Source organism: Pelophylax lessonae (assembly GCF_965119305.1).
Source record: "Pelophylax lessonae genome assembly, chromosome: 1".
Classification (NCBI taxonomy): Eukaryota; Metazoa; Chordata; class Amphibia; order Anura; family Ranidae; genus Pelophylax; species Pelophylax lessonae.
In genome coordinates this window covers 535,517,166-535,540,582 of record NC_138768.1, presented here as the reverse complement: position 1 = coordinate 535,540,582, position 23,417 = coordinate 535,517,166, and the positions used below count along the sequence as shown (strand labels likewise).

Genomic DNA, 23,417 nt, shown 5'->3' with positions numbered 1-23,417 from the left:
CTCCCTTACCCCATTCAACTTAATTTATATTCTTGTGAGCAAATTCATTTGAAAAAGGAATTCTTGATGGTTGGAGAATACTGTACTGGGTAGACTTAAATTACTGTAAACTCAAAATACACTCATGCATATTCAATAGTCCAATATATAGCCATGATGGGCATAAGAATACAAGCCAACCATTCGGAATTTAATGTTGACAAATCAGTTAAGAGGCAATTTTTGATCAGTTATGCGTTACTACCTATTATTATTATCGACTTTTTGCAGTCCTGAGTGCAAGCTATTACATTAGCATTACAGATTGAATTTTTTTAATATCCTGATAGGATAAATTATGTCTTTTAGGATTTTGATGTGCTTATAATGATGGGGCACATACCATCTTCACTGAATATTGGAGCCGTCAGGACATAATGCAAGATCTTCCGATCTTTTTCAAAAGGACATTCAACTTGCTTCCAAGCCATGAACTCGCTGACTTGCCTTGCCAACTCCCAGAATTTCTGAAGATTGAAAAAAAATACGCACTGGTCAGAGTAAATATATAGCTATTATAAAATAAATGAAGAGGGGGAACAGATTCTTCCAAAATGTACATGGCCAAACTTTCTGAAGATCAGAAAAGGAATATGCATTGGGTCAGTGTAAATTTATAGCTATGTAAAAGTAAAGAACTGGAGTAACAGACTCTTTCAAACATGCATGACCAAACTGTCATAATAGGCCTTTAATTTAATTTCCAAAGCTGTCCTCGAAAAATGAGAGAAGAAACCCGACTAATTACAGGGAGTGACAAGGACCCCAGATGCTAAAACAAGGCCGACTGGTGACATATGAGCAGATCAAAAGACTTTGTTTCAAGCAATATATCCTTTCACATAAGGGAATTTAGTACAACTGTGGTCTATGGTACATCTCTGCACAGGAAAGAACAGTATTTGCTCCCTTGAAATTGTTGTGTAGGAAGTGATTGCTATAATAGATTGTGTGTATGTATATGTATATATATATATATATATATATATATATATATATATATATATATATATATATATATACACACATACATACATATATATATATGTAATCTCTCTATCTATCCATCCATCTATAAAGAATATACATCTAACTGCCCAATACTTAAATCAAAATGGCACTAAAGGACTAGCTGCAATTTTTCAGATATCACGCTTAATTTTATAATAAAAATTTAAACCAGATTGCCTGCTACTGGCAACAGCTCTATTTGGCTTGCTGCTTCTCTTTCATGCCCAGTGTGTTCAAAGTGGGATGGTTGTCAACAAAAGGTCAGTCTCAAAATCTGAAAAGTACCTGCGTTTCATAGCGAAGGCCTAAACGAGCAGTTTGTTTACCTCAAAATTTACATGTCCATTGGGGAGACGACTGGTGCAGCCCTCATTCAGAAAGTAGATATCCTTAATCAGAAGACTGCAGAATGGGATTACAATCTATATAAAACCAAACACAAAACATTAACATCAACAGTTAACCACTGTCAACAGACCTATGTTTTATGCAGCTCTACTCATGAGTATATCTTATTTTTCCTGGCTAAACACACAGCTAGCTTATGTAATCGAGCAACACATTTGCTGCGGTCATAGCACAGGTAGAAGTATTCTAGCAGTCGCAACACGTATGCTGTAATTGTAACATCTATGAAAAGTGACAGCAAGGCATAAATTTATGCCTTAAATATTGAAGAGCTCCTCTCCTAAATGGATGTCGCACAGCAAGCAACTTGGCTACTGTCCAAAACACAGAAAGAATTTGACACAGCATTTTTGGAATTATAAGCTTCACTTACTAAAGATGGATATTTTATTTATAAATATAAAAGCAAAAAGTGCTCATGTCTGTCAGCAAATTGTGAATTGGGAATTACAGAATGTTACCAAGCTGGCTGTTAAGGAACCTTAGTGTTTAAGTGTGTAGTGCAGTCCATGTGGGAAGTTTCCCCTACATATTTTTTATGAAACCAGTAATCTTTAAAAACACTGTAAAATCAAAGCTACACATTAAAATAGTGGACAAAAAAAAAAAAAAAAAAAAAACACCGTTTCCTTTTCCTGTCTTTTATACAAAAGTTTAAGTCCACATACAGGCAAAAATTGTTTTAGCATTTGGATAGGATAAGAATTGGTCAAAATCCCGTCTTTATTTTTTATATTTACTTCCCGTCTTACAGATGATACCACAGGATGTAAAAAGAAATCTCTCCAAAGTGGGTGGTCATCCACTCATAGAAGAGTTGTCACCTGAACAGGGGTCCCCATTGTAAGATTTTCTATAATTTTCTGTCCAAGTAAGAATGATTTACCAGGACAAAAAATATGGGGAATTTCCACAGCAAAGGTTCTAACCAAGAAAGTTTTGAATATACATTAGTGCCACATGTATCGGAAGAGATATAGTATATATACACCATTAAACGTAAAGTAAAACTTCAAACTAATTAGCAGGACAGAGTTTCCTATTGGGGTATGGTAAAGCAATCTTTTTTTTTTTTTTAACCCCGGGATGTATAGTCTAGTGCGTTTAGGTTTTCTAGACAGGATTGGTCTCGTACACTTGCAAATTTAATTTAAAGCAGTTATCCAATACAAGGTACATTTTACTGTGCATTTTTCAGCTTTGGATAATGACTAACATAGTGTAAAAAGACTACTGTAAATCTAAGTTGTATGCATACAGTACAAGTCACATTTTCGAGACTTTGGGTGAAAAAAATGAGCCAAAACTACATGGAAAAACTACAGCTGGAAGCAGACACTTTATGCCTGGATGGAAAAAATGAAAAACCTCACAAAAATAGGAATGCCGCCCACTGCAGAACGGCCCATGTATACACAGCATATGTGGACATATATAGAAGACTATGCATGGGTCTCTGCAGCAGCAATTTTCTATGTAGTTCCTTGCGAAACCAAGACAAAGCAAAGCTGAAGGGGGTTTGGGTTGGTACACCTACCAATCACAAGGCAGTTTCAGAATATTCAAAAAGAAAAGCTCGTAAAGGTTATATACTTCTTTAAAATGTACACCTTTGCTGTCAAATAACGTTACATTCTGCAAATTATACTGCATAAACAAGTATACCAGCTAGTCTCTAAATTAAAAAGGAGAAGTACAGCCAAATCTCGCAGTCAGCTGACATCACAGAGCCGGTCTAGGCTTGGGAAAGATCGCGACCATATGGTCGGGATCTGCCCACATGCCTGGACCGACACTCGGCTCAGCCTCTCAGCGAGCCTGAGCCAGCCACTCCAATCCCCTCCACAGCCCAGCGCTCCAGTGATAACCGAGCGATCGGTGGTATTTGATCGCTCGGGTCTCAGCCTTAGAGCCGACGGAGGACCAATGCTGCATCCACCTGGGTAAGTAGGATTCTAAAATAAAATAAAAATGCCATAATTCTCTTAATATAATTTACAATTAGAAAATTATAGACCAGCCTGACCTTATTCCAAAGCAAAAACAAATCTAAAGAGCTGTAGAGTAGGGTAGATTGGCAGTTTTGCCAAATCTCCATAATTTTTTCTGGTGTGCCAGCAACAATAAGCTTTTCATAATGTGCTCCTACTACACTACTTTGTGGCCATTTCCCTGTATATTGGTCAATTGCACAGATAGCATTTGTCAAAAACAACTTTCTAAAGAGAATGATTTTCCAGCAATTTTGTCCAATAACTTATATTTCATCAACCCTTAGTTAATTTTGGTAGGTAGATGCTTTTTAGGTTTAGGAAAATTTTGAACATTATTTAAAAAAAACAAAGTGAATTTTCCCACCATCATCATGTCCCTTGCCAATCTTACAGGTACTACCTGACGGAACCACAGATGAGTTGGTTCTCTATGAATGGTAATGAGTTACCAGATTAGCAGTTAATATGCAGGAAATTACATCTGGAGATCTTGCACACAGCTTATAAACATTGAGCAATCTGAAGTTTTTAATTACATTTCCAGGCGATTCAAAATGTTGTGCAGTGCTCATTTTCAGCAAGATGCTGTTAAACCAATGTAGCATAACTGACATGCTTCATTGAAGCCTCGGAATAATACATGTATTAAAAGACAGATTATTCTTCAGCATACACTTGCTTGTCTAATGAGTTATTTGGTAGGTATAGTCTAGTTAGGCATTTTAAATTAAACCACGTTGCGCCTGGTTGAGCAATGACGTAGAAATATGCAAGAATTAAGACTGCTTTCTGGAAACCTGTATTCTCTATTAACCAGCAGGAGTTAGCGCTACACCAGTAGATTTGTACCTTTTTTTTTTAGTGCTGCCCTGATTTACTCTAGAACCCATTAATAATATGCAAATACTGAATTTGTGAAAGTCAGTATTTGCATAGGGTTTTACAAACACGCACCCCACCTAAAAGGGCTCTAGGCTGGCAAATGGCCTTAATTACAATAGTGGACAGCTTGTAGGCACCTTAAAGTAGAACTAAATGCAAAACTTTTTTTTTTTAGCTTTGGATAGAGTGGAGGGGATTAAAACGCTTGTCAGTTTTTATTGCGGTCTGTGCCCCCGTAGAGGAGATTCATCCTCTCAATTGGTCCTGTTTACCATTATCATTGAAAGTAAAAGACAATCCCAAATTTTTGGGTGGTCCCCAGAAAAGTAATAGAGGGCAAATTGTCCAATGAGGATACTAGCTTTGGTGACCTGTGGGTTCCCAAGGAATTCCCTTAATTTGCAGGGATTTCCTCCCACTTCCTGTTTGGCTATGGGACAGGAAGTGAAGATAAATCTCCGCAATGGGACACAGATGACGAAAAGAAAAAATCCTACATAACCCTCCCTTGCTCTATCCAAAATGAAGAAAAAAAAAAAAAAAGAAGTTTTGTCTATAGTTCCACTTTGAAGTAGAACAGTTACTTTAATTGGTTTATGCAGATTACAGGTTTAATGTACACTATACATGCAGTTGTTTTTTACTATATTATTTTTGCAGTTACCCTTGGCTATCAATTGCAGTCGGATTAGAAAGTTATATTGATTTTTTTATGTTCATTACCAGTAGCTACCATCTGTTCACTCTTGTCTAAATCCAATGTGCAAACGTTTGCCAAGTTACATGGACAACATACCTTCTCCCGGTTGCTGTGAGCGGTTAGAGACCTTTGAGCTGCCCCACGCAGAGCAGTTCTGTAATTGTAAAAGTTGCTGGAAGGATCCATTTGGTGCTGGAAGAACAAGAAATCACATGATTTTTCAGACAAAACATGCATTATGTAAAGAATTACACAAAAGACATATTGAGGGTAGCATATATTTGAGTACACAGTATAAACCACTAGTGACCAACATGTGGCCCCTTGGTACTGTGTGTGGCTCTCAGGCTAGTATTTTCAAGGGGTCTGTAGAGTGGGCAAACATGGGGCATTGATCTGTAAAAGGGTTAATTCTGCATAAGGTAACTTAGCCGATTGAACCACTCTACATAGGCTTCCCGACAACTAATGTAACCCATTACTATCCTTGTGCCTTTCTACCCCCCAGCCTTTCAGATAGTGCCTTTCTACCCCCCAGCCTTTTAGAATTTAACTTCTACCATCTTCAGAAATTATGTTTGTACAAAGGTAGAAACATCCCTCCCCACATAGATATTTTTTAAATGCAAAATATTAATTTTCTTTGTAATAAATTCTCTTTTAGATCATAGCAGCCTCACATACCTCAAGTATATCAAACTTTGCCGTCTTGACTTTTGCCCAAGTTTTCTTTAGCCGAGACACGGGGCTCATGTTCATGCCAGCTGCAGAGATAAGACATATTACGCATGTTAGAAAGTATAGTTTTCCAAAGCTTTTGTTAATAGAACTAGTCTAAAGGAGGGCACTCAAGTTGCATATTTGTTTTTTTCCCCATTTCGATAAAGTTTTTATTCACACGGACCAAACAGTTTAAAACAAATTACATTAGTAGTGCAGCAAATCTATTTCTTCAACTATCATTTATAGCAGTAAAGTCTGAGAAGTAGACTGCTGAAGAAATGTTAGAAAGTTTGAAGTGCAGCCAGCATTATATAAACAATATAAAGTCAACCTGCCTCGTTGTTTTAGGTTTACTTTTTAGAACAGTGAATATAATTACGCAACATAACCAATGCAGTCTTATTTATGGATGCGACATAGGCTTCCTATAGTAGCTCCAAGCAATTCCCGTAGCCAAACAAAATCCACTTAAACAGTTGGGACAGAAAATCGGATTATAAAATTAAACATCTGTCAATGTGTGCAGTCATGGTGCAATGAATTCTATTATCTCCCTACTTATTCTAGCTTGGGCATGTATGGATAAATCTAAAAATGGACATCAAGGGAAACCGTTAAACTGCACAGACAAAATGCATACTTTTACCTGCCAAACAATTGTAATTCTGTCTATCTAAATTTGAGATGTACATTAGAACTTGATTTTCTAGACTGCAGTTAGATATACTTCTAGGTCTTACTCCTCCCCCAGCCTGGCCTGTGATTGGACAGTGAAGGAAAAGTAGCAGACTGATGGGCTCATCTACTTTGCCTTCCTTTCAGCAGGTTCCTTGTATAGCAGCACAAAAAACGTAGTTCCTTTTGCTGCTTCTCCCTACCCCAATCTAAACCATGTTGTACATGCATAGGGTCGATACAGACTGCAGAATAAAAAATGCAATGTTGCCCTCTCCCCTTGTCTAAACTAAGTTGTACAGGGGACTGTAAGAGACTTCAACACAAGTGGCAGAAATTCAGGTGCAGAAATAAAAATGTTTTGCCAGATTTGGCATTGGTTTTATTGTGTCTTGGAAACCCAATGGGTCAAGTTCTGACTTTTGTGCGTTTGATACATGACATTTCTACCATCACTTTTTTATATAAGGACTAGGAGATATTGAGTTAATTACTGGTAATAACAGGAACAGAATAAAAATAGTGAGGAGAAAGTAGTTTGTTTTTTATTGCAATTTCTGTATTGCACAGCTGGGAGTTTAGATCTAAAAAGGAAATTTTAACTTTCTTGCTGTACTACTTATAAAAATTGAGTCACTATTACACGCACAAATATATAGTGCACATTTACCAATAGCTGCAGTTTATTTTTTTACTTACAAATTATTGCCATGAGAGAGTTGAAATTTCCAATGTTGAAACATTCCCGAGCAACGTCAATGAAGAACTCAATTATCCTGGCTCTGTGCTTCTTCTTAACAGGCTGTAGGTGGAAAGAGATTGAATTGTAAGACTATAAGAGAGCCTAAATCCTAATAATAAAATGACTGCTATCAGCTCTACTTCTTACCATGCAAATTTCTGTTGCAACAAGGTAACTTAGCCGATTGAACCACTCTACATAGGCTTCCAAATTCCGAGTCCTTTTTCGGTCACTGTAACAACTCTGTTGAGACAAAGGTTATATGTATTTGTTAAAACACATTGTTCAGTGTCACCACAGAGTGGCACTGTGGACACTAGTATATTAAACTGTGCCTCATCCTATAGTACGCAATAATGAGTGTGCAAAGAAAATGGACTTGTTGCCACAACACAACCTCACAGGAGGCTAAATTTGTTGAAAAACTGTATTTTTATTACAATTTCATTAACCTCTAACAATTCCAATAAAAGAAAAATACATTTCAATTTTTTTTTTTTTTAATATACATCTCTATCCAACACTTCTGTGGACCCCCAGCCTCAATGTTGGATATCCCATCCATAGAATACAATAATACTAGGACCTAACTAACAAAGATTACTGTATGTGGGCAACCAAAATAGGGTGTCATGTCTGATGGTTGGTATGTAATTTAGCTCAACATGTTTCAAGCCGACCACACTTCAAGAGCTTGTTACAATATAAGGAAATAGTTAAAACAATTATCTGTGAATGAACAAAATAAATCGAGGGAGTAACATGCAGCGAAGAGGGCTCAGATAATTCCACCCGTTGCTTGTGGGGAAGGGGCACACCTATGGTAGCATTGAACACATCATGGTTCTATTTTGATTAATATTAATGTACTTACAAGGGGTATGGATCAATTAACAGACCACTCCAATCTTAAAGTAAAGCATTGTAGCAGATATTTGATCTTAGGACTAGCATAATCCTTGCGGTAGATTAGCCGCAAGTAAAAATATGCACAATGAGGGCTCAAGTTCCCCTAAAAGGTATGTATAGTCCTGCCATGGAAGGTGAAGTATCAAGTACTCCCAAAACGTGCCCCTACAGCATCCAGCGGACGCCACTGCAGTGAAATTGTAATAAAATAGTTTTTTTAAACAAATTTAGCCTCCTGTGAGGTCGTGTTAAGCCACCAAAGTCTATTTGTTAAAATAGGTGCCTTGTTTTCAGACAAAGAACAGTACACACACACAAATAAAATTGAAGGTTAGGAAATCAAGGTAAGATTATTTATCACTTTAGAAATGTGCAAGACAGCTAATCTTGCCCTAGCGTATCACTAAATACACTACAGCTTTTTTGTTAATAAAATATATAGCAAAATTCAGAATTATTTTTAGTAGGCATCCACTTCGTGTAATCTCATCTGTGTTAAAGTTTTTAAAAAAAAGCCTAGTTTCTATGCACCGTTTATAGTTATACATGCACATGGGAACCATATTCAGGCCAGCCACAGACAGCTGGAATCTCGGTCGGCTCAGCAGGAACCAGCTAAGATTCGAATCATGTATGGGCAGGCTGAATGTACCAAGCTGATCGATCAATTAACTTGGGTACAACCAGCCTGATGGATTTTACTATTGATTGTCAGGGACTGTAGCCGCTAGCAATAATCACTGTCTTGTTCACACAGCATGCCTATTAATATTTACCAGCTATGATACAAACTTAAAAAAAAAAAAAAATAACTAACATTTTACTCAAAGTAGAAAAAACCCCAGGCACTTTACCTCATTGTTGTCTAATGGATCCTTCTGCACAAAAGCTTGTACAAACTCTTCAGGCCCAATGTAACTTAACCTCTCCTGTAATGAAAGTGGTACCTTCATGAGTACATTGATCATACATCAATTTAGCTAGAATGCTTTAATTTTTTTCCCCCTGTTACTTACAAGCTCTATATGAGTTAGCTGCTGAGCTAAAGTATAGGGATCGCTACAGACACTAATGATATCCCTCTGTATGGACTGTGGTTTGCTCTTAAGGATGGCCATACGATCAGCAGACTGGGCATTAATTTTGGCAATAAGTTCTTCATACTGGCTCAAAGCAGCTAATTTCCGGATAAGGTTTTGAATAATTTGCTGGACAGTTTTTCTGTACATCTGAAAATAAAAAAAACAAACAAAAAAGGGGTTTTTTAGTAGGGCTACAAAAATGAAAAATAAAAAAAATTGTGAAATAAAAATTCCACTGCCAAATACAAGAAAATAAGTCAGGTAATGGGAAAGAGTCACCTGGTTAGCTCCCTACCGTTGAGAAGAGTGGGACCTGCATACTCAGAACATGCAGTTCCAACTGCTGTAAAAGAATACCACCTCTTAAAATAAAATATTAAAAAGGTACCATAGCTGTGACAGTGTCACTGGTCCCATGAATTTTTATAAGTCAATATAAATTTGTTAGAATGAAAGGAGGTTAGAGTCTTTTCTATGAAACAACAGTGTTTGGAAGTGGCGGTTTTCTTCTAAATGTAATAAAAAGAGCACAAAATACGTCTCCCAACGAAAAGTAAGAAAGTTCATTGTGTTTTCAGGCTGCATAATCTCTTGAAAATCTGCAGCAGTAAATGTTTCTCTTTTTCATCCAACTTTCTGAGTTAATCTTAATTAACAGTCTCATAGCCACTGCCAACGTGAATCACGCTAAAGTTATTTTGTTGTATTCCTAGCAAATGTCTGCCCACGTCTAGCAACTTCTGTTCTTTCAAGCTAATACGAGCCCCGCTGCTTAGCTTCTGTCCTGCTATTTTGTGCCGACACAATTAATGGACCCTTGACAATGAGCCTTTCCTGGTAGTGGAATTTGCCAGCACAAACACTCTCAACTCAGTTTGATCCCACACTGGCCTCTACAGTGCTATGATCACAGGGTCAATTCTGTCCTCAAACGTCCAATAAACAAAGGCTGTTTTGATAAGCTGCTCTTTGAATATTGTGTGAGCGGTTATGTTATGCTCAAAGAATTGCATGACAGACCTACTCTGAAGTTGATGGTTCTTGGGAGTTAACTATTAAGTGAATGCACTGAGCTGAGATAGCATTGTATGCAGACCTTGGTGCTAGGTGATCCATGCTGGCGTAATGTAGCACTTGATGAGTAATCTTTCTCCATTTTACTTTGATGTTTGAGCAACACAGTATGTTACTGTTACATTCCTTGCACCACTGAGCCTTAAATCAAATGACATCAGGGACATCCATTTGTAGCAGACAGAATATAAAGTGCTGCTCTTCATACAAATGCTAATACAGCAGTTATGTGTTGTGAATTATTATATTATACAGGATTTATATAGCGCCAACAGTTTGCGTAGCGCTTTACAGTGTGGGGGAAGACAATACAGTTACAGTACAATTCAATACAGGAGGAATCAGAGGGCCCTGCTAGTTGAGAATAACTCTACCAAAGTTTTCTCTAGTAGGCACTGAGTTTAGGTAGTTCTCCTACATGTCTGATATAATTAATACATACAAAACCTCTTCTGTCTTGATTTCAAACACGTAGATTATTGTAAATACATGGTTTAATATAGGTGGTTTGTGGTCTCATAATGTGTGTTAATCATGGGCTCTGTACACCCCAATCAGATACGTTATTTATGCAGTAGAACACTATAAAAAAAAAAAAAAAGTCTTAAAACCACAGCTGAATTTTAACTCCTATAAGAATAAATGTATATATTAAACACGACAGGAAGATTTTATCCATTATCTGGAATATGCTGCCTGCGTAATGTATACAAGGGCACATAAAATACTTTCTATATGGCCTATGGATTAAATTTCTAAGGACTTAACACCATTTTAGCATACACTGTGACCAGACTACACATACAGTATCTCACAAAAGTGAGTACACCCCTCACATTTTTGTAAATATTTTATTATAACTTTTCATGTCACAACACTGAAGAAACTACACTTTGCTCCAATGTAAAGTAGTGAGTGTACAGCTTGTATAACAGTGTAAATTTGCTGTCCCCTCAAAATAACTCAACACACAGCCATTAATGTCTAAACTGCTGGCAACAAAAGTGAGTGCACCCATAAGTGAAAATGTCCAAATTGGGCCAAAAAAGTGTCAATATTTTGTGTGACCACCATTATTTTCCAGCACTGCCTTAACCCTCTTGGGCATTGAATTCACCACAGCTTCAAAGCAATGGCTAGGAAGGCATAAATATATGAGGTTTTAATTGAAGCCAAAATTATTTTGGTATGGGTATGTTCTTTAAAAGCCCAACCCCGATCAAATAGAGTATGGGAGTTTAGTTATATGTTTATCACCATTTGAGACTACATTGGAGAGATTCCCCTCATTTTATATATCCCTGTGACACCAATAAGAGTAAAAAGGATTTTTGTAGTCACAGTAAAATCTTACTGTTTATGATCATGCTCTCAGAACTGCTTTGCTACAAACTGAGGCATGCTGCTGCTTTGTTTTCAAGTCTAGTGTACAATACTACTGTAAGTGACAGTCTAATCCAATGGTGAAGGACTTCCGGTATCTCCCAATACACTTTTAAGAGAAGGATTTTATGAGTACAAAAATCCAAAATTCCCTTAATTTCTTTTACCAACATCTCAGGGATATAATATGGAGGGATCATCTCTACAAATTTTTGAGTAGTCTCAAATAGTAAAACACCTATGACAGAGGTCCTAATCCAAGACTAAAGCCTGTGGTCCTAATCCAAGAAAAAAAAAAAACCTGTGTCCCTCCATGGACGAGAAAAAAAAATGTAATCAACTGAAAGCTTCTCAAATGGCCTGTAGATTGCAAAAACCTGCTGACAAGAGGTTCGACCGGCCTTCATGCTAAAAAAAACACACAACATCTTGTCAGGAGAGATTTTTCCGCTAGCAGGGACACCGTGCTGTGGAAGTAAGAGATTTCTCCCTAACGGGGACAGCACGTTGTCTCAGTAATAGCACTGTGCTATCTGCATGAAGAGCTCTACTTGCACTTTGGGTTTCTAAAGGCTGCCCTGAAATGTTATATGGCTTCTGACAAACTGCCTCAAAATTTTTAAACAGTTATATGTGCAAAATAGTAACATTGTTGGGGCAGAAATGTAAAAGAGAAATGGTTCTCTTTAAAAAGCATAATATACAAGTAATACACACACATATACATACTATATATATATATAACACCAACTATTCATAATATAGAATTTGTTATAGAAAGATTAAACTAAAAAAAAACTAACATATCAGTTAGGTTGTGACACATGGCTAGTCAATGTTTCTTTTATAGAAAGTCAGAAGATGAACCCATCTGAACTGTACTGGTCAGGGAAAAAAACTGCAGTCATTCCTGTGATTTTGTTTAAAAAAAAAAAAAAAAAAAAAAATGGGACTTTTCAGAGAAGTCTAAAGAATTAAATTGGGGAAATGTATAAAAGAGAAGTTTTGCTAGCAGACACCTAGCTTGTGTGAGAAAAGTCATTGTCATGTGATGAAGAAGCACTCGACAGACACAAGGTTAGGAAGGTTTCTGTGAACTCAGTATGTAGTTTAGTAGATGTTACCTGTTTAGCACCATGTAATATTTTTTTGCATTCAAGCCTGTGATACGACATGTAGTACCTTTAGCAGGCATTGTACAAGACAAAAAACAGTTTTTGCCAGGCAATACTCAATTGTCAAGCAGAAAAGTTCACTCTAGTAGTGAAAACAACAGTCTTCCTAGTTGCACACAACTAGTATAAAGGCAAATAGATATCTACCCACCACCTTCTGTAAAATTAAGTCCCTCATTTTTAGCTATGAAAAACAAGATTGCTGGTCTTGGAGAGGTCTGGTAAGGAAAAGGGGAAAAAAATGCTTGCTAGGACATGAACTAATGTCTTAATGAGAATGTGTCATTTCTGGTCACGTTGGCCATTTCAGAGCACATACTGCACTGTGTAATTGGGCAGAGACACTAGAATTTAGTTAGCTTAGAACATTTTCTGCTCTATAATTTAAATATGAAGTCTTAGCCAATGAGCTGGACCAAATCCTCTATAAAGCTCATGCTAGAGTGGAGATGTCAAATGCATGAAAGTAGACATGTTTTCTTTAAAATAGGCTCCATACAAATGATTTTCTCAAAACGGAAAGCACTTTACCTCATCTCCATGAGTAATGCGATGAGCTGTGTCCTTTAGGTTTCTCATCATTCTCTCATCTCTGAAGTCGTAAGGGAAAGTCTCGGTCCATTCTGTCAGCAGCTGAAGGATTTTAGGTGCAATTTTTCTGATGTGGCTCTGTGGAAGCACATTTGAAAATTACCCTCAGGAAACTATTAAGGGATTATCTAAATGGCTACTATCTCTCAACGAGTTCCAAATGGAATGCAACAAAAGGAAAAAAACAGGTTTGAAAGAAGGCAGACAAACATTTCACAGCTAGATATCGTCTTGTCTTGATATGGCATAAATCTTAAGCAAGCATGTCTAAAGTCTGGTATATGCAAGCAGAAGAAACATTTTAAAAAAATGAATGCTTCCCTATGGTCATGCCTCTCCTCCCCCCCCTTCATTATTATTATTACTATTATATAGCGCCGACATTTTACGCAGTGCTTTACAACTTGAGGGTAGACAGTACAAATACAATACATTTTAATACAGTAGGAATCAGAGGACCCTGCTCGTTAGAGCTTACAATCTAAGAATGACATTAAATCAGCCAGGAGAGTATGGCACATCTGAAGACATTCATAGACAGTGTGTGTGATCCAACTAAAATCAACCAGATAATGACAATCAGCTTATGTCTGTGTATGCTTTCAATCAATCAGTTGCTCACACCTTGAATTTCTCCCTATGCAGAACAAACGAAAATCAGTCAAATTTAAATTTTCCTTGCCAACAGCATGGATGGAGGAATGTCCATTGCCAGCTATTGTATTCAGCAGCTGTAGCACCCACAGCTGCCTGAAAACAGGGGCAATGCTGGACAATGACAGCATCTGATTGAATGCAGTCACTGTTCAGACAAAAACTTTCCACCTGGCTTAAGTGGGGTACACACTAGTAGAAAATCTGCTACACGACTTTCAGCAGCCGATACCAACATTTTCAACGAAAAAAAAAAAACGGAGGGACAAACACCAAAATTTTTATCGTCTTGTCCCAAGACGACCAATTTTCGTTTAATGTGTATGCAGTACGTCCGTGAAAAGTCGGATAAGGAAGACCGCACATGATCTGAAGTTGCTGACAACCCGGAAGTCTGGGAACAAATGTGCCAAAAATGGGACGAGAAATTTCGTGAACATTTATGCACTGTCAACTAAAAACGTTAATGAACGCTGGCTGAGCAAGAGAGAGGAAAAATAGGAGGATTTTTCGTCCGATTTCCGTTAAGTGTGTATGGGCCTTAACTTTTCACCTGGCTTAGTCAGTTTTTAAAAGGACTTTTGTTGAGCCAGATAATGCATGCTGGGCTACTCATGGCTCAAATGTTAGCCAATTCAGCAGGAACAGGCTGAAGTTCGAGCAGTCTATGGGGGCCTTCATACAGCTTTGCTTCCCAAATCAGCAGAACAAACTACAGTGAAATAGTCATGAATCAAATATATAAAAAAATACAACAGGGTAATAGTTTAACTTTCCTTAGACTGAGAGTTAACATACCTTATCAGTGCCTGTCTCATTTAGTCGCTGCTGTTCAATACAAACATGACAGACTTTAGCCATTAATTCAAAGGGATGAAGGAAGAGTCGAGAACTGAGAAGGAAGGTGAAGATGTACGTTCTCTGCAAAAAAAAAAAAACTCAACATTTTTATTTAGGTTTTGGCTCTTCAAAATAGTTCACCAGTTATATGTGATTTGAATCATAAAAGGCTATACTGCAGGACATATGGGCAACTGTTAAAGTGTAAAAATACAAAGTGTAAAAATACAGTACAATACAAGCAGAGATAAAAATGGCCACATCACATACACTTCACATACATTTTGCAGGATGATGAAGCCTTAATGGCTTGCAACCAGAATCTGCATTCTGAAGTACCAGAGAGCACATAAAGTACATGCTCAATTGTACTTGTATGTACTGAGCCATTTAAGGCAGTATGCAGGTTCCTGCTATACGCTTGGAACTTCTATGCAAGCATTAAAAAAAAAAAAAAAAAAAAATCAATCACCCTTCTCTGAGCAACCGTTACTGGTACTCAATGCCCAAACACCAGTAGACTATCTGCCTTGACAAGTAAGTATACTGCCAACAATAATAAGCAATATGTAGGTTGCAACGCTAATACAGGTTAGAATTTATTCTCAGCTCCATGCTTACAAAACATGCAACTTAGACCGCATTCACACTGACTCCTGCACGACTTCGGGGGCGACCTGTGAAGTCCCGTGCACCGCGACTTCGGCGTGACTTGCACAGACTTAACATAATGGAAGTCAATGCAAGTCGCCTCCAGGTCGCCCCGAAGTAGTACAGGACCCTTTTACTAAGTCGGAGCGACTTGTGTCGCTCTTATTAGAACCGGTCCTGTACCAGTCAATGGACCGCGACTTGTCAGGCTGAATGGAGCCTTAAAAGCTTCATGCACGCTGGTTTCTTGTAAACGCTGTTTATCCTTACAGGAGAAAACCAGCATTATAAACTCCCCATAGCTGCATTTTTTTTTTCAAAACGGTCTAGGTTAGGTTTTTTTCTTTTTTAGAGATTAACAGAGTTTGGGAGTTTATTTCATTGGCCAGAATTTTAATTTATTCTGGCCATTGAAATAACGAACGCTGAAGTGCTAAACGTGCCTAGCGTTTTTTGTGATCAGAAGAATTGCTCTTGAACGTGGTTTTAGGGCGTTTAGACAACAGCCCATAGATTCCTCTGCTGAAAAACTGCTAAAAATGTCCACGTGTGGAAGGGAGTTTAAGAGCAGAAAAAAAAAAAAAATATGGACGTCCAAATTCACAAAACCGCAAATTTAACTGTAGCAGTGTGCATAAGGCCTGAAGGGATAAAGATTTTTTTTTTTTTTTTTTTAAGAACTAAAAATTATTAAAAAAAAAAAAAAAAATTATTCTATCAAATGAGATGAAGCTTTCCTGACCATAAAAACTGATTGCAACTTCTTTGTTCCTACTAAAGAAGCCAATCCAATGGCGATACGCGCATAGGAGGGAGGAGTTCAGGCCATGACGTCACACAGCTGTTAAAAACCCAATGGGGTGGTATGCAGTCCAACGATCATTTGGTGATTTATATATGCTTTTTTAATCTGATTTCTTTATTGGCCCAGACGGGAATACTAAGATCTAAGTTACACCCATTTCAGAGTGACTGGCGGGAGTTGTGAAATAAGTCTTTTAAACAGGAGTGAGGTCAGTGTTCAATTCGCCTGGTGGTGGCACCAATTGATTTGTTTAAGAAGATTTGAGCACAGCGCTGGAATATTTATAAAGGACTTTTACTTTACACATTTATAGGTTTATTCACTTATAATATTGTCTTTTGTGATTTAATAGGGGTTGTTCACAGTATTGAATATTCAGCAGCGCTGCACCATATGTTTATATATTGATTATTCCTTAGTGTGGTGAAATCACTAATAGGTGTTCAGCAGCTACTGAACACAGAGTTTGACATATAGTTATTTTGTTTGATCACTTAGTGTAGGAGTTACAATAAAAAATAAAATAGAAAAGTATATATTTATAGGTGGCGCTGATTACACACATCTGATTCAACTTCTTTGTTTGTCACCCATACAATTTTCTGCTTTTCTCCCCACCAAGTTGTTTGTATATTTTAATGTTACACAGTTACGTGACCAGCTTTTTGCAATCTTTCCATTAAGCAGAGCTCCCATAGCTGGAGCCCCTTTTCTTGCCACTTATCTATTTGCCAGCCTGACTTTAGTGCTACATAGATAAGCTATCGCCTTGCTTCCTGTACTGAAAAAGCTTCCTATGTAAGCAGTACACAGTGTGAAAGTCTGTGACTGACAACAGATTTATTTTCGGTTCCCTTCAACTTACATCCGGATAGTAATCAACGCTGGGCACCAAGTGCTGGATGAGTGCTTCGAGAGAGCCAGATAGCAAGTTGTTCTCTTGGTAATACAAGTCAGCAGAACTCTCTTCTTTGGAATGATACACGTTTCGGTTACAAGTACTGCTGTCAAACATGGCTACCAGAGAAGGGGTTTGTGGCATTCTCTCCTGTAAGAAAAGAAAACAGGGGCCATTACAATCACACAATACTTTTTTACAAGAATATTTGAGCTCTACATTTTATAATTAACCTTGGCAAAATTTTCTTGAAGTGCTATTATTTTAGATAACTAAGTCAATATATTGGTTTAAAAAGTACATGCTAAAGATATAAAAACGTAATTATAAGTGCCTAAACACAATAAAAGACAACTGATCCAAGCTTGATCTTAGTTGACCACACACTAATGGAGCTTACTGCTCGGAAACAAGTGATCAAGGATTCAGACGATATTCACTTAACTTGACAAGTCCAGCCATTCACATCATTACATTGTGGGGAAAATGCAGACCACCAGTTCATCTCTAATATATCAGTTCATTGGCTGAAGTATTCTATTCTAATCTACTGGATCAATAAGAAATATATGCAGTGCTAATACATAAACAATATAATGGTTATTAAATAATAATAAAAACATGATGAAAAATGATCCAACGTATTGGGAAAAAACAGATTCACAGTGCGCAAACACCACCACAGTCCAATGCATATGTAAAGAAATGAATCCACAAAATGTATTCAACGTGAATAGAAAAACACTGTGCGTGGTAACGCAACTACCACCAGCAACAGGAGGGGCTTACCAGAAGGTGTAGACCCAGTTTGGCATATGCCTAATGGGTCAATAAGGCAGTATAGATATACCCATTCCGGAGGAATATTTGGTTTCTGCACACCACTTTCCTCTCAGCAGACAATACCCGTATATTACAGTTGATATGGACCCCTACAGTTGATATGGACGCCTCCAAATGAAGGACTATAAAGTATGGGTACAAATCTTCTCCAAAAGAGGCTCAATCAAAAGACAAGAGAACTCCACATAGTGTAAAACCACTTAAAACCAGCATTTGTTTAGGGATTAAGAACACTTCCATTCAGATAGATATAAAGCGCTTTTCATAAGACATCCTGTAGATCGCATAGAATGACATCAATGGCAGTGGGCCTAAACACAATAAAAGACAACTGATCCAAGCTTGATCTTAGTTGACCACACACTAATGGAGCTTATTGCTCAAGTGATCAAGGATTCAGGCAATATTCACTTAACTCGTGCATCTACTTGACAAGTCCAGTCATTCACATCATTACATTGTGGGGAAAATGCAGACCACCACCAGTTATCTGTAACGTATCAGTTAATTGGCTGAAGTATTCTAATCCAGCGTTTCTCAACTCCGGTCCTCAGGGCCCACTAACAGGCCAGGTTTGCAAGAAAACTTAAATACATCACAGGTGATATAATTTGCTGCTCAGTGATTGCAGTATTCTAGTCTGCATCTCCCCAAGGTAATACTTAAAATCTGGCCTGTTAGGCTGGCCATACACTATACAATTTTCTTGTTCAACTTTCCTTTAGATTTACCAAAACCATGTAATTTAGGGTCAAACCTAAACACTTTCAATTTGTATGCAGTCAGGCAGGCCCATGCACTACATAGTTTTAAGGTAAATCTAAAGGAAATTGAATAAGAAAATTGTATAGTGTATGGCCAGCCTTAGTGTGCCCGAGGACCGGAGTTGAGAAACACTGTTTGGATCTACTGCAATGGAAATGGATCTTCTGTGATCATGTTTCTTCAATCCCGGCCGTGATCATCTTTGCCCGTTTAAATGGTAAGACAATCACACAAAATGGTGAGACGATCTCACAAATACAGAAGTTTGCCATGCCGGAAATGTATTCGAAGTTTCTTCACTTCCAACTGTGCATTTGGTTAAATGGCCCTATAATAGCCAGATCTATGCTATAAATCTGGATGCGCAAAGAACAATTTGAATGGCTTTTCACACTATCCTAAAACGAGGTATAAACCACTTATTTTATTTTTGGATTTGTGGCCTGAAGTGAAACATGCACATAAAACATGTGTGCGCCATGACAAACCCTTTCAATGGTCAAAATTGCTGGCGATTTCTTTGTGATCTTCTCCAGAGCATCACAGCTTTACCACTCAAGTACATTTACAAAGCAGCAGGCATACCCCAGATTTTATGGTGTTGTTATCTAAAGGAATCTAATTTTGGGTTGTGCACGATACCAACGACCAGACTGTGCAGACATCTGATCTTGGAACAAGGAGTGAAGTTACAGCCAGCAGTTAAGTGTTTTCCTTCCATCTGCACTGTCTAGGTCTCAACAAAGAATGTCTCAAAGAACACTGGAAAGCCACTATTAAAGTTATTAGCCAGATTCCTGGGGACAAAATGCACTACTCACACTTAGCTCCTGCTGCCCAATGAAACAAAAGAAGCATTCAATCAAATGTAGAATGAAAAAGTTCAGCAAGTAAACAATGACAAAAGAATCCAAGTCCAACACGCACACACACATATTAGTTGCCTAACCTCTGCTAATAACGCTTTTCTTGCACACAATAGAATATTTGCATCAAAATAAGGAAAGGACCCAAGGGAAAGATTCATGGCCATGTAAACAGGAAGCTGCCTTCTACATCTGCTTGGCTGTGGATTGGGGGCTGCTAGAGACAAACAAAAAAAGCCAGACATTTCAATAGTGCACATGGCACAGCTTAGCAGAGCAAAGACATGCACCATGATATAATGGGTCCAACTGTTCCTTTTTGGCTAGACACAAAGGTTCCAAGCCAGCTACATAACAGGGATAAGAATTGGGACATTCTTTACTGGATTAGAAACCCAATGGAACGAGCGCAATCAAATCTTTGGCTGATGTTTAATCAGATTGAAGCAGTATGGTTACAAAATAATTTATTGTTTAACAAAAACTCAGTTTTTCTTATGGTGTTAAAAATGTACATATCTGAAGATTTTGACATTAAAAAAGGGAAGGAAGATTTAAAAAAAAAAAAAAAAAAAAACAGGATCATTGTGGTAGTCAGTCAATCCGTTGATAGAAGATTGTAGCCACCCTTTGAGCACATTATTATTATTATACAGAATTTATATAGCGCCAACAGTTTGCGCAGCGCTTTACAATGTGAGGGAAGACAATACAGTTACAGTACAATTCAATACAGGAGGAATTAGAGGGCCCTGCTCGTTAGAGCTTACAATCAAGAAGGGAGGATCAAGTGAAACAAAGGCAATAACCGTGAGGGAGAAAATGGAGGTAACATTTGTTAGGTATGGGTAGGATAGGCTTCTCTGAAAAGGAGGGTTTTCAGAGATCGCCTAAAAGCTAATAGAATAGGAGATATCGGACAGATAAGGGTAAAGAGTTCCATAGGATTGGAGAGGCTCTGGAAAAGCCCTGGAGGCGAGCATGGGAGGAGGTGACGAGGGAGCTAGAGAGCAGGAGGTTTTGAGAGGAACGAAGAGAACGATTAGGTTGGTATTTTGAGACTAGGCCAGTGATGTAGCTGGGGGCTAAGCTGTGGATTGATTTGTAAGATGTAAGTATTTTGAATTTAATTCGTTGGTTGAGCGCAAGCAAGTGGAGGGCTTGACAGAGAGGAGAAGCGGACACTGAGCAATTGGTAAGGTGGATGAGTCTGGCGGCAGCATTCATGATGGATTGAAGGGGGGATAGCCTGTGTAGAGGTACACATTGCTTTCTATGAGTCAAGCATTGTGAGAAGGAGCAGTAAAGCACAAGCACTGTCTATCACTGCAAAGAAAGAAAAGGATCAAATGGACGGAATTATCCAACATGCCTGCCAAAAACTACAAAATACATACATGGGAGAAAAAAAAAAAATAAAAAAAGCAGATTAATGCGTTGTGAGGATTGTTTAGAATATTGAAAAAAAAATTAGATCTCTCTCTCCTAATATATAGACTCACCGGGCACTTTATTAGGTACACCTGTTCAATTGCTTGGAAACACAAATTGCTAATCAGCCCATCACATAGCAGCAACTCAATGCATTTAGGCATCTAGACGTGGTGAAGATTACTTGCTGAAGTTCAAACTGAGCATAAGAATGGGGAAGAAAGGGGATTTAGGGGCTTTGAACATGGCATGGTTGTTGGTACCAGACGAGCTGGTCTGAGTATTTCAAAAACTGCTGATCTACTGGGATTTTCACACACAACCATCTTTAGGGTTTACAGAGAATGGTCCAAAAAAAAAAAAAAAACTGAAAATATCCAGTAAATCAGCAGTTGTGTGGAGAAAAATGCCGTGCTGATGTCAAGAGTTCAGAGGAGAATGGGCAGACTGGATCGAGATGATAAAAAGGCAACAGTAACGCAAATAACTACGCTTTACAACCGTATGCAGAATACCATCTCTAAACACACAACACATCGAACCTTGAAGCAGTTGAGCTACAGCAGCAGAAGACCACGCTGGGTGCCACTCCTGTCAGCTAACAGGAAACGGAGGCTACAATTCACACAGGCTCACCAAAAACTGGACAAAAGAAGACTGGATAAACGTGGCCTGGTGAGAGGAGTCTCGATTTCAGCTGTGACATTCAGATGGTAGGGTCAGAATTTCACGTAAACAACATGAAAGCATTGATCCATCCTGCCTTGTATCAACAGTTCAGGCTGGTGGTGGCGGTGTAATGGTGTGGGGGTTATTTTCTTGGTACGCTTTGGGCCCCCTAGTACCAATTGAGCATCGTTAAACACCACGGTCTACCTGAGTATTGTTGCTGACCATGTCCATCCCTTTATGACTACAGTGTACCCATCTTCTGATGGCTCCTTCCAGTAGGATAATGTCCCATGTCACAAAGCTTAAACCATCTCAAAACTGGTTTCTTGAACATGACAATGAGTTCATTGTACTCCAATGGCCTCCACAGTCACCAGATCTCAATCCAATAGAGCACCTTTGAGATGTGATGGAATGGAAGATTCACATCATGGATGTGCAGCCGACAAATTGTGGTGCTATCATGTCACTATGGACCAAAATCCATTCTATGGGAGGAACGTTTCCAACACCTTGTTGAATCTATGCCACGAGAATTAAGGCAGTTCTGAAGGCAAAAGGGGGAAGGGGGGGGTCCAACCTGGGACTAGGAAGGGTTACCTAATAAAGTGACCAGTAAGTATAATATTATACAAATACATACGCACACACACACACACCACTTTAATCCTTAATAGAACCTATAACCTGTGTACACTGAATAAATGAAACTATAAAATTATAAAATCTTCCAATTGTTCCCTATTATAAGGCCTGACACAAGACCTGGTCTCAGGTTCTAGTCCCCTAAAATATGCTTATCAGTATTTGTACAATTTGTATAAATGGCCTTCCCATAGTCAGAACATTCCCTAATAAGCATGTGTTACTATTACCTAAAACGTCTTAAAAACACAAAGAAAAAACTAAAAAAAAAAAAAAGGAATCTAAACTATTCTTCAATTCAAGTTAAAATCTTTAGAGGCAAACAAAAAAACAGAATCTGAAAGCCTGTGCGAATTACAGAAAAGGTCAGTTCTTTAAAAACGACTGCAAGCCTTAGGGCATACTGCACTTGCGTGACTATATGCATATCACAGCCTAGACTATGTCACTTAGTATTATGTATGTCATGCACAGACATCAAGGTTCAGGATAAAACTGTCATGTCTTTTTAAAATGCTTCCTAATCAGGGCAATAAATGGCAAGCCAAGGCTATCAGGTAAAATTCATGCAATATATACAAAACACTGAACCCTACACATTCCTTTTCCTGTGTGTTGTTGGTAGATTCATTTGCATTAAGCTTATGCAACATGAAGCTAAAGAGCTTAGTAGATAATAATAGGATTAGGAGCCCCTTGTTGGCACTCCACTGCTACCTCTAATACAATAGTGAAAAAAAGATATATATAGTATCTGCCCCACTTTGTATTTTAAATAGCGGTTAGATGGATTACTTATGTAAAGTCAATCTGGAAACCAAAGTTGGGACTCTACAGCTTAATATGAATGGACATCCTTAGAAACCATTTAGTCAGAATTCTTGAAAAGATTTACTGTTCAAGGAACAAAGATGTTAAAAGAGTAGCTTTACAAGACAGGCTTAATAATAAAGCCACCC

General features: G+C 38.0%; 1 protein-coding gene across 3 annotated transcripts in view; it reads right to left on the bottom strand.

Moving 5' to 3' along the window:
* RASGEF1B (RasGEF domain family member 1B) overlaps positions 1-23,417 on the bottom strand; it is a 627,091-nt gene that overhangs the window by 3,133 nt on the left and 600,541 nt on the right. For all 3 annotated transcript variants that reach the window (XM_082252850.1, XM_082252851.1, XM_082252852.1), the window contains 11 exons: positions 17,204-17,386; positions 14,841-14,963; positions 13,329-13,466; positions 9,100-9,312; positions 8,938-9,012; positions 7,322-7,417; positions 7,132-7,234; positions 5,719-5,798; positions 5,131-5,226; positions 1,377-1,472; positions 383-506 (listed from right to left, as the gene is read on the bottom strand). In XM_082252850.1, the coding sequence (XP_082108976.1) occupies positions 383-506; positions 1,377-1,472; positions 5,131-5,226; positions 5,719-5,798; positions 7,132-7,234; positions 7,322-7,417; positions 8,938-9,012; positions 9,100-9,312; positions 13,329-13,466; positions 14,841-14,963; positions 17,204-17,386 (1,327 nt within the window). The remainder of the gene's footprint in view (positions 1-382; positions 507-1,376; positions 1,473-5,130; positions 5,227-5,718; positions 5,799-7,131; positions 7,235-7,321; positions 7,418-8,937; positions 9,013-9,099; positions 9,313-13,328; positions 13,467-14,840; positions 14,964-17,203; positions 17,387-23,417) is intronic.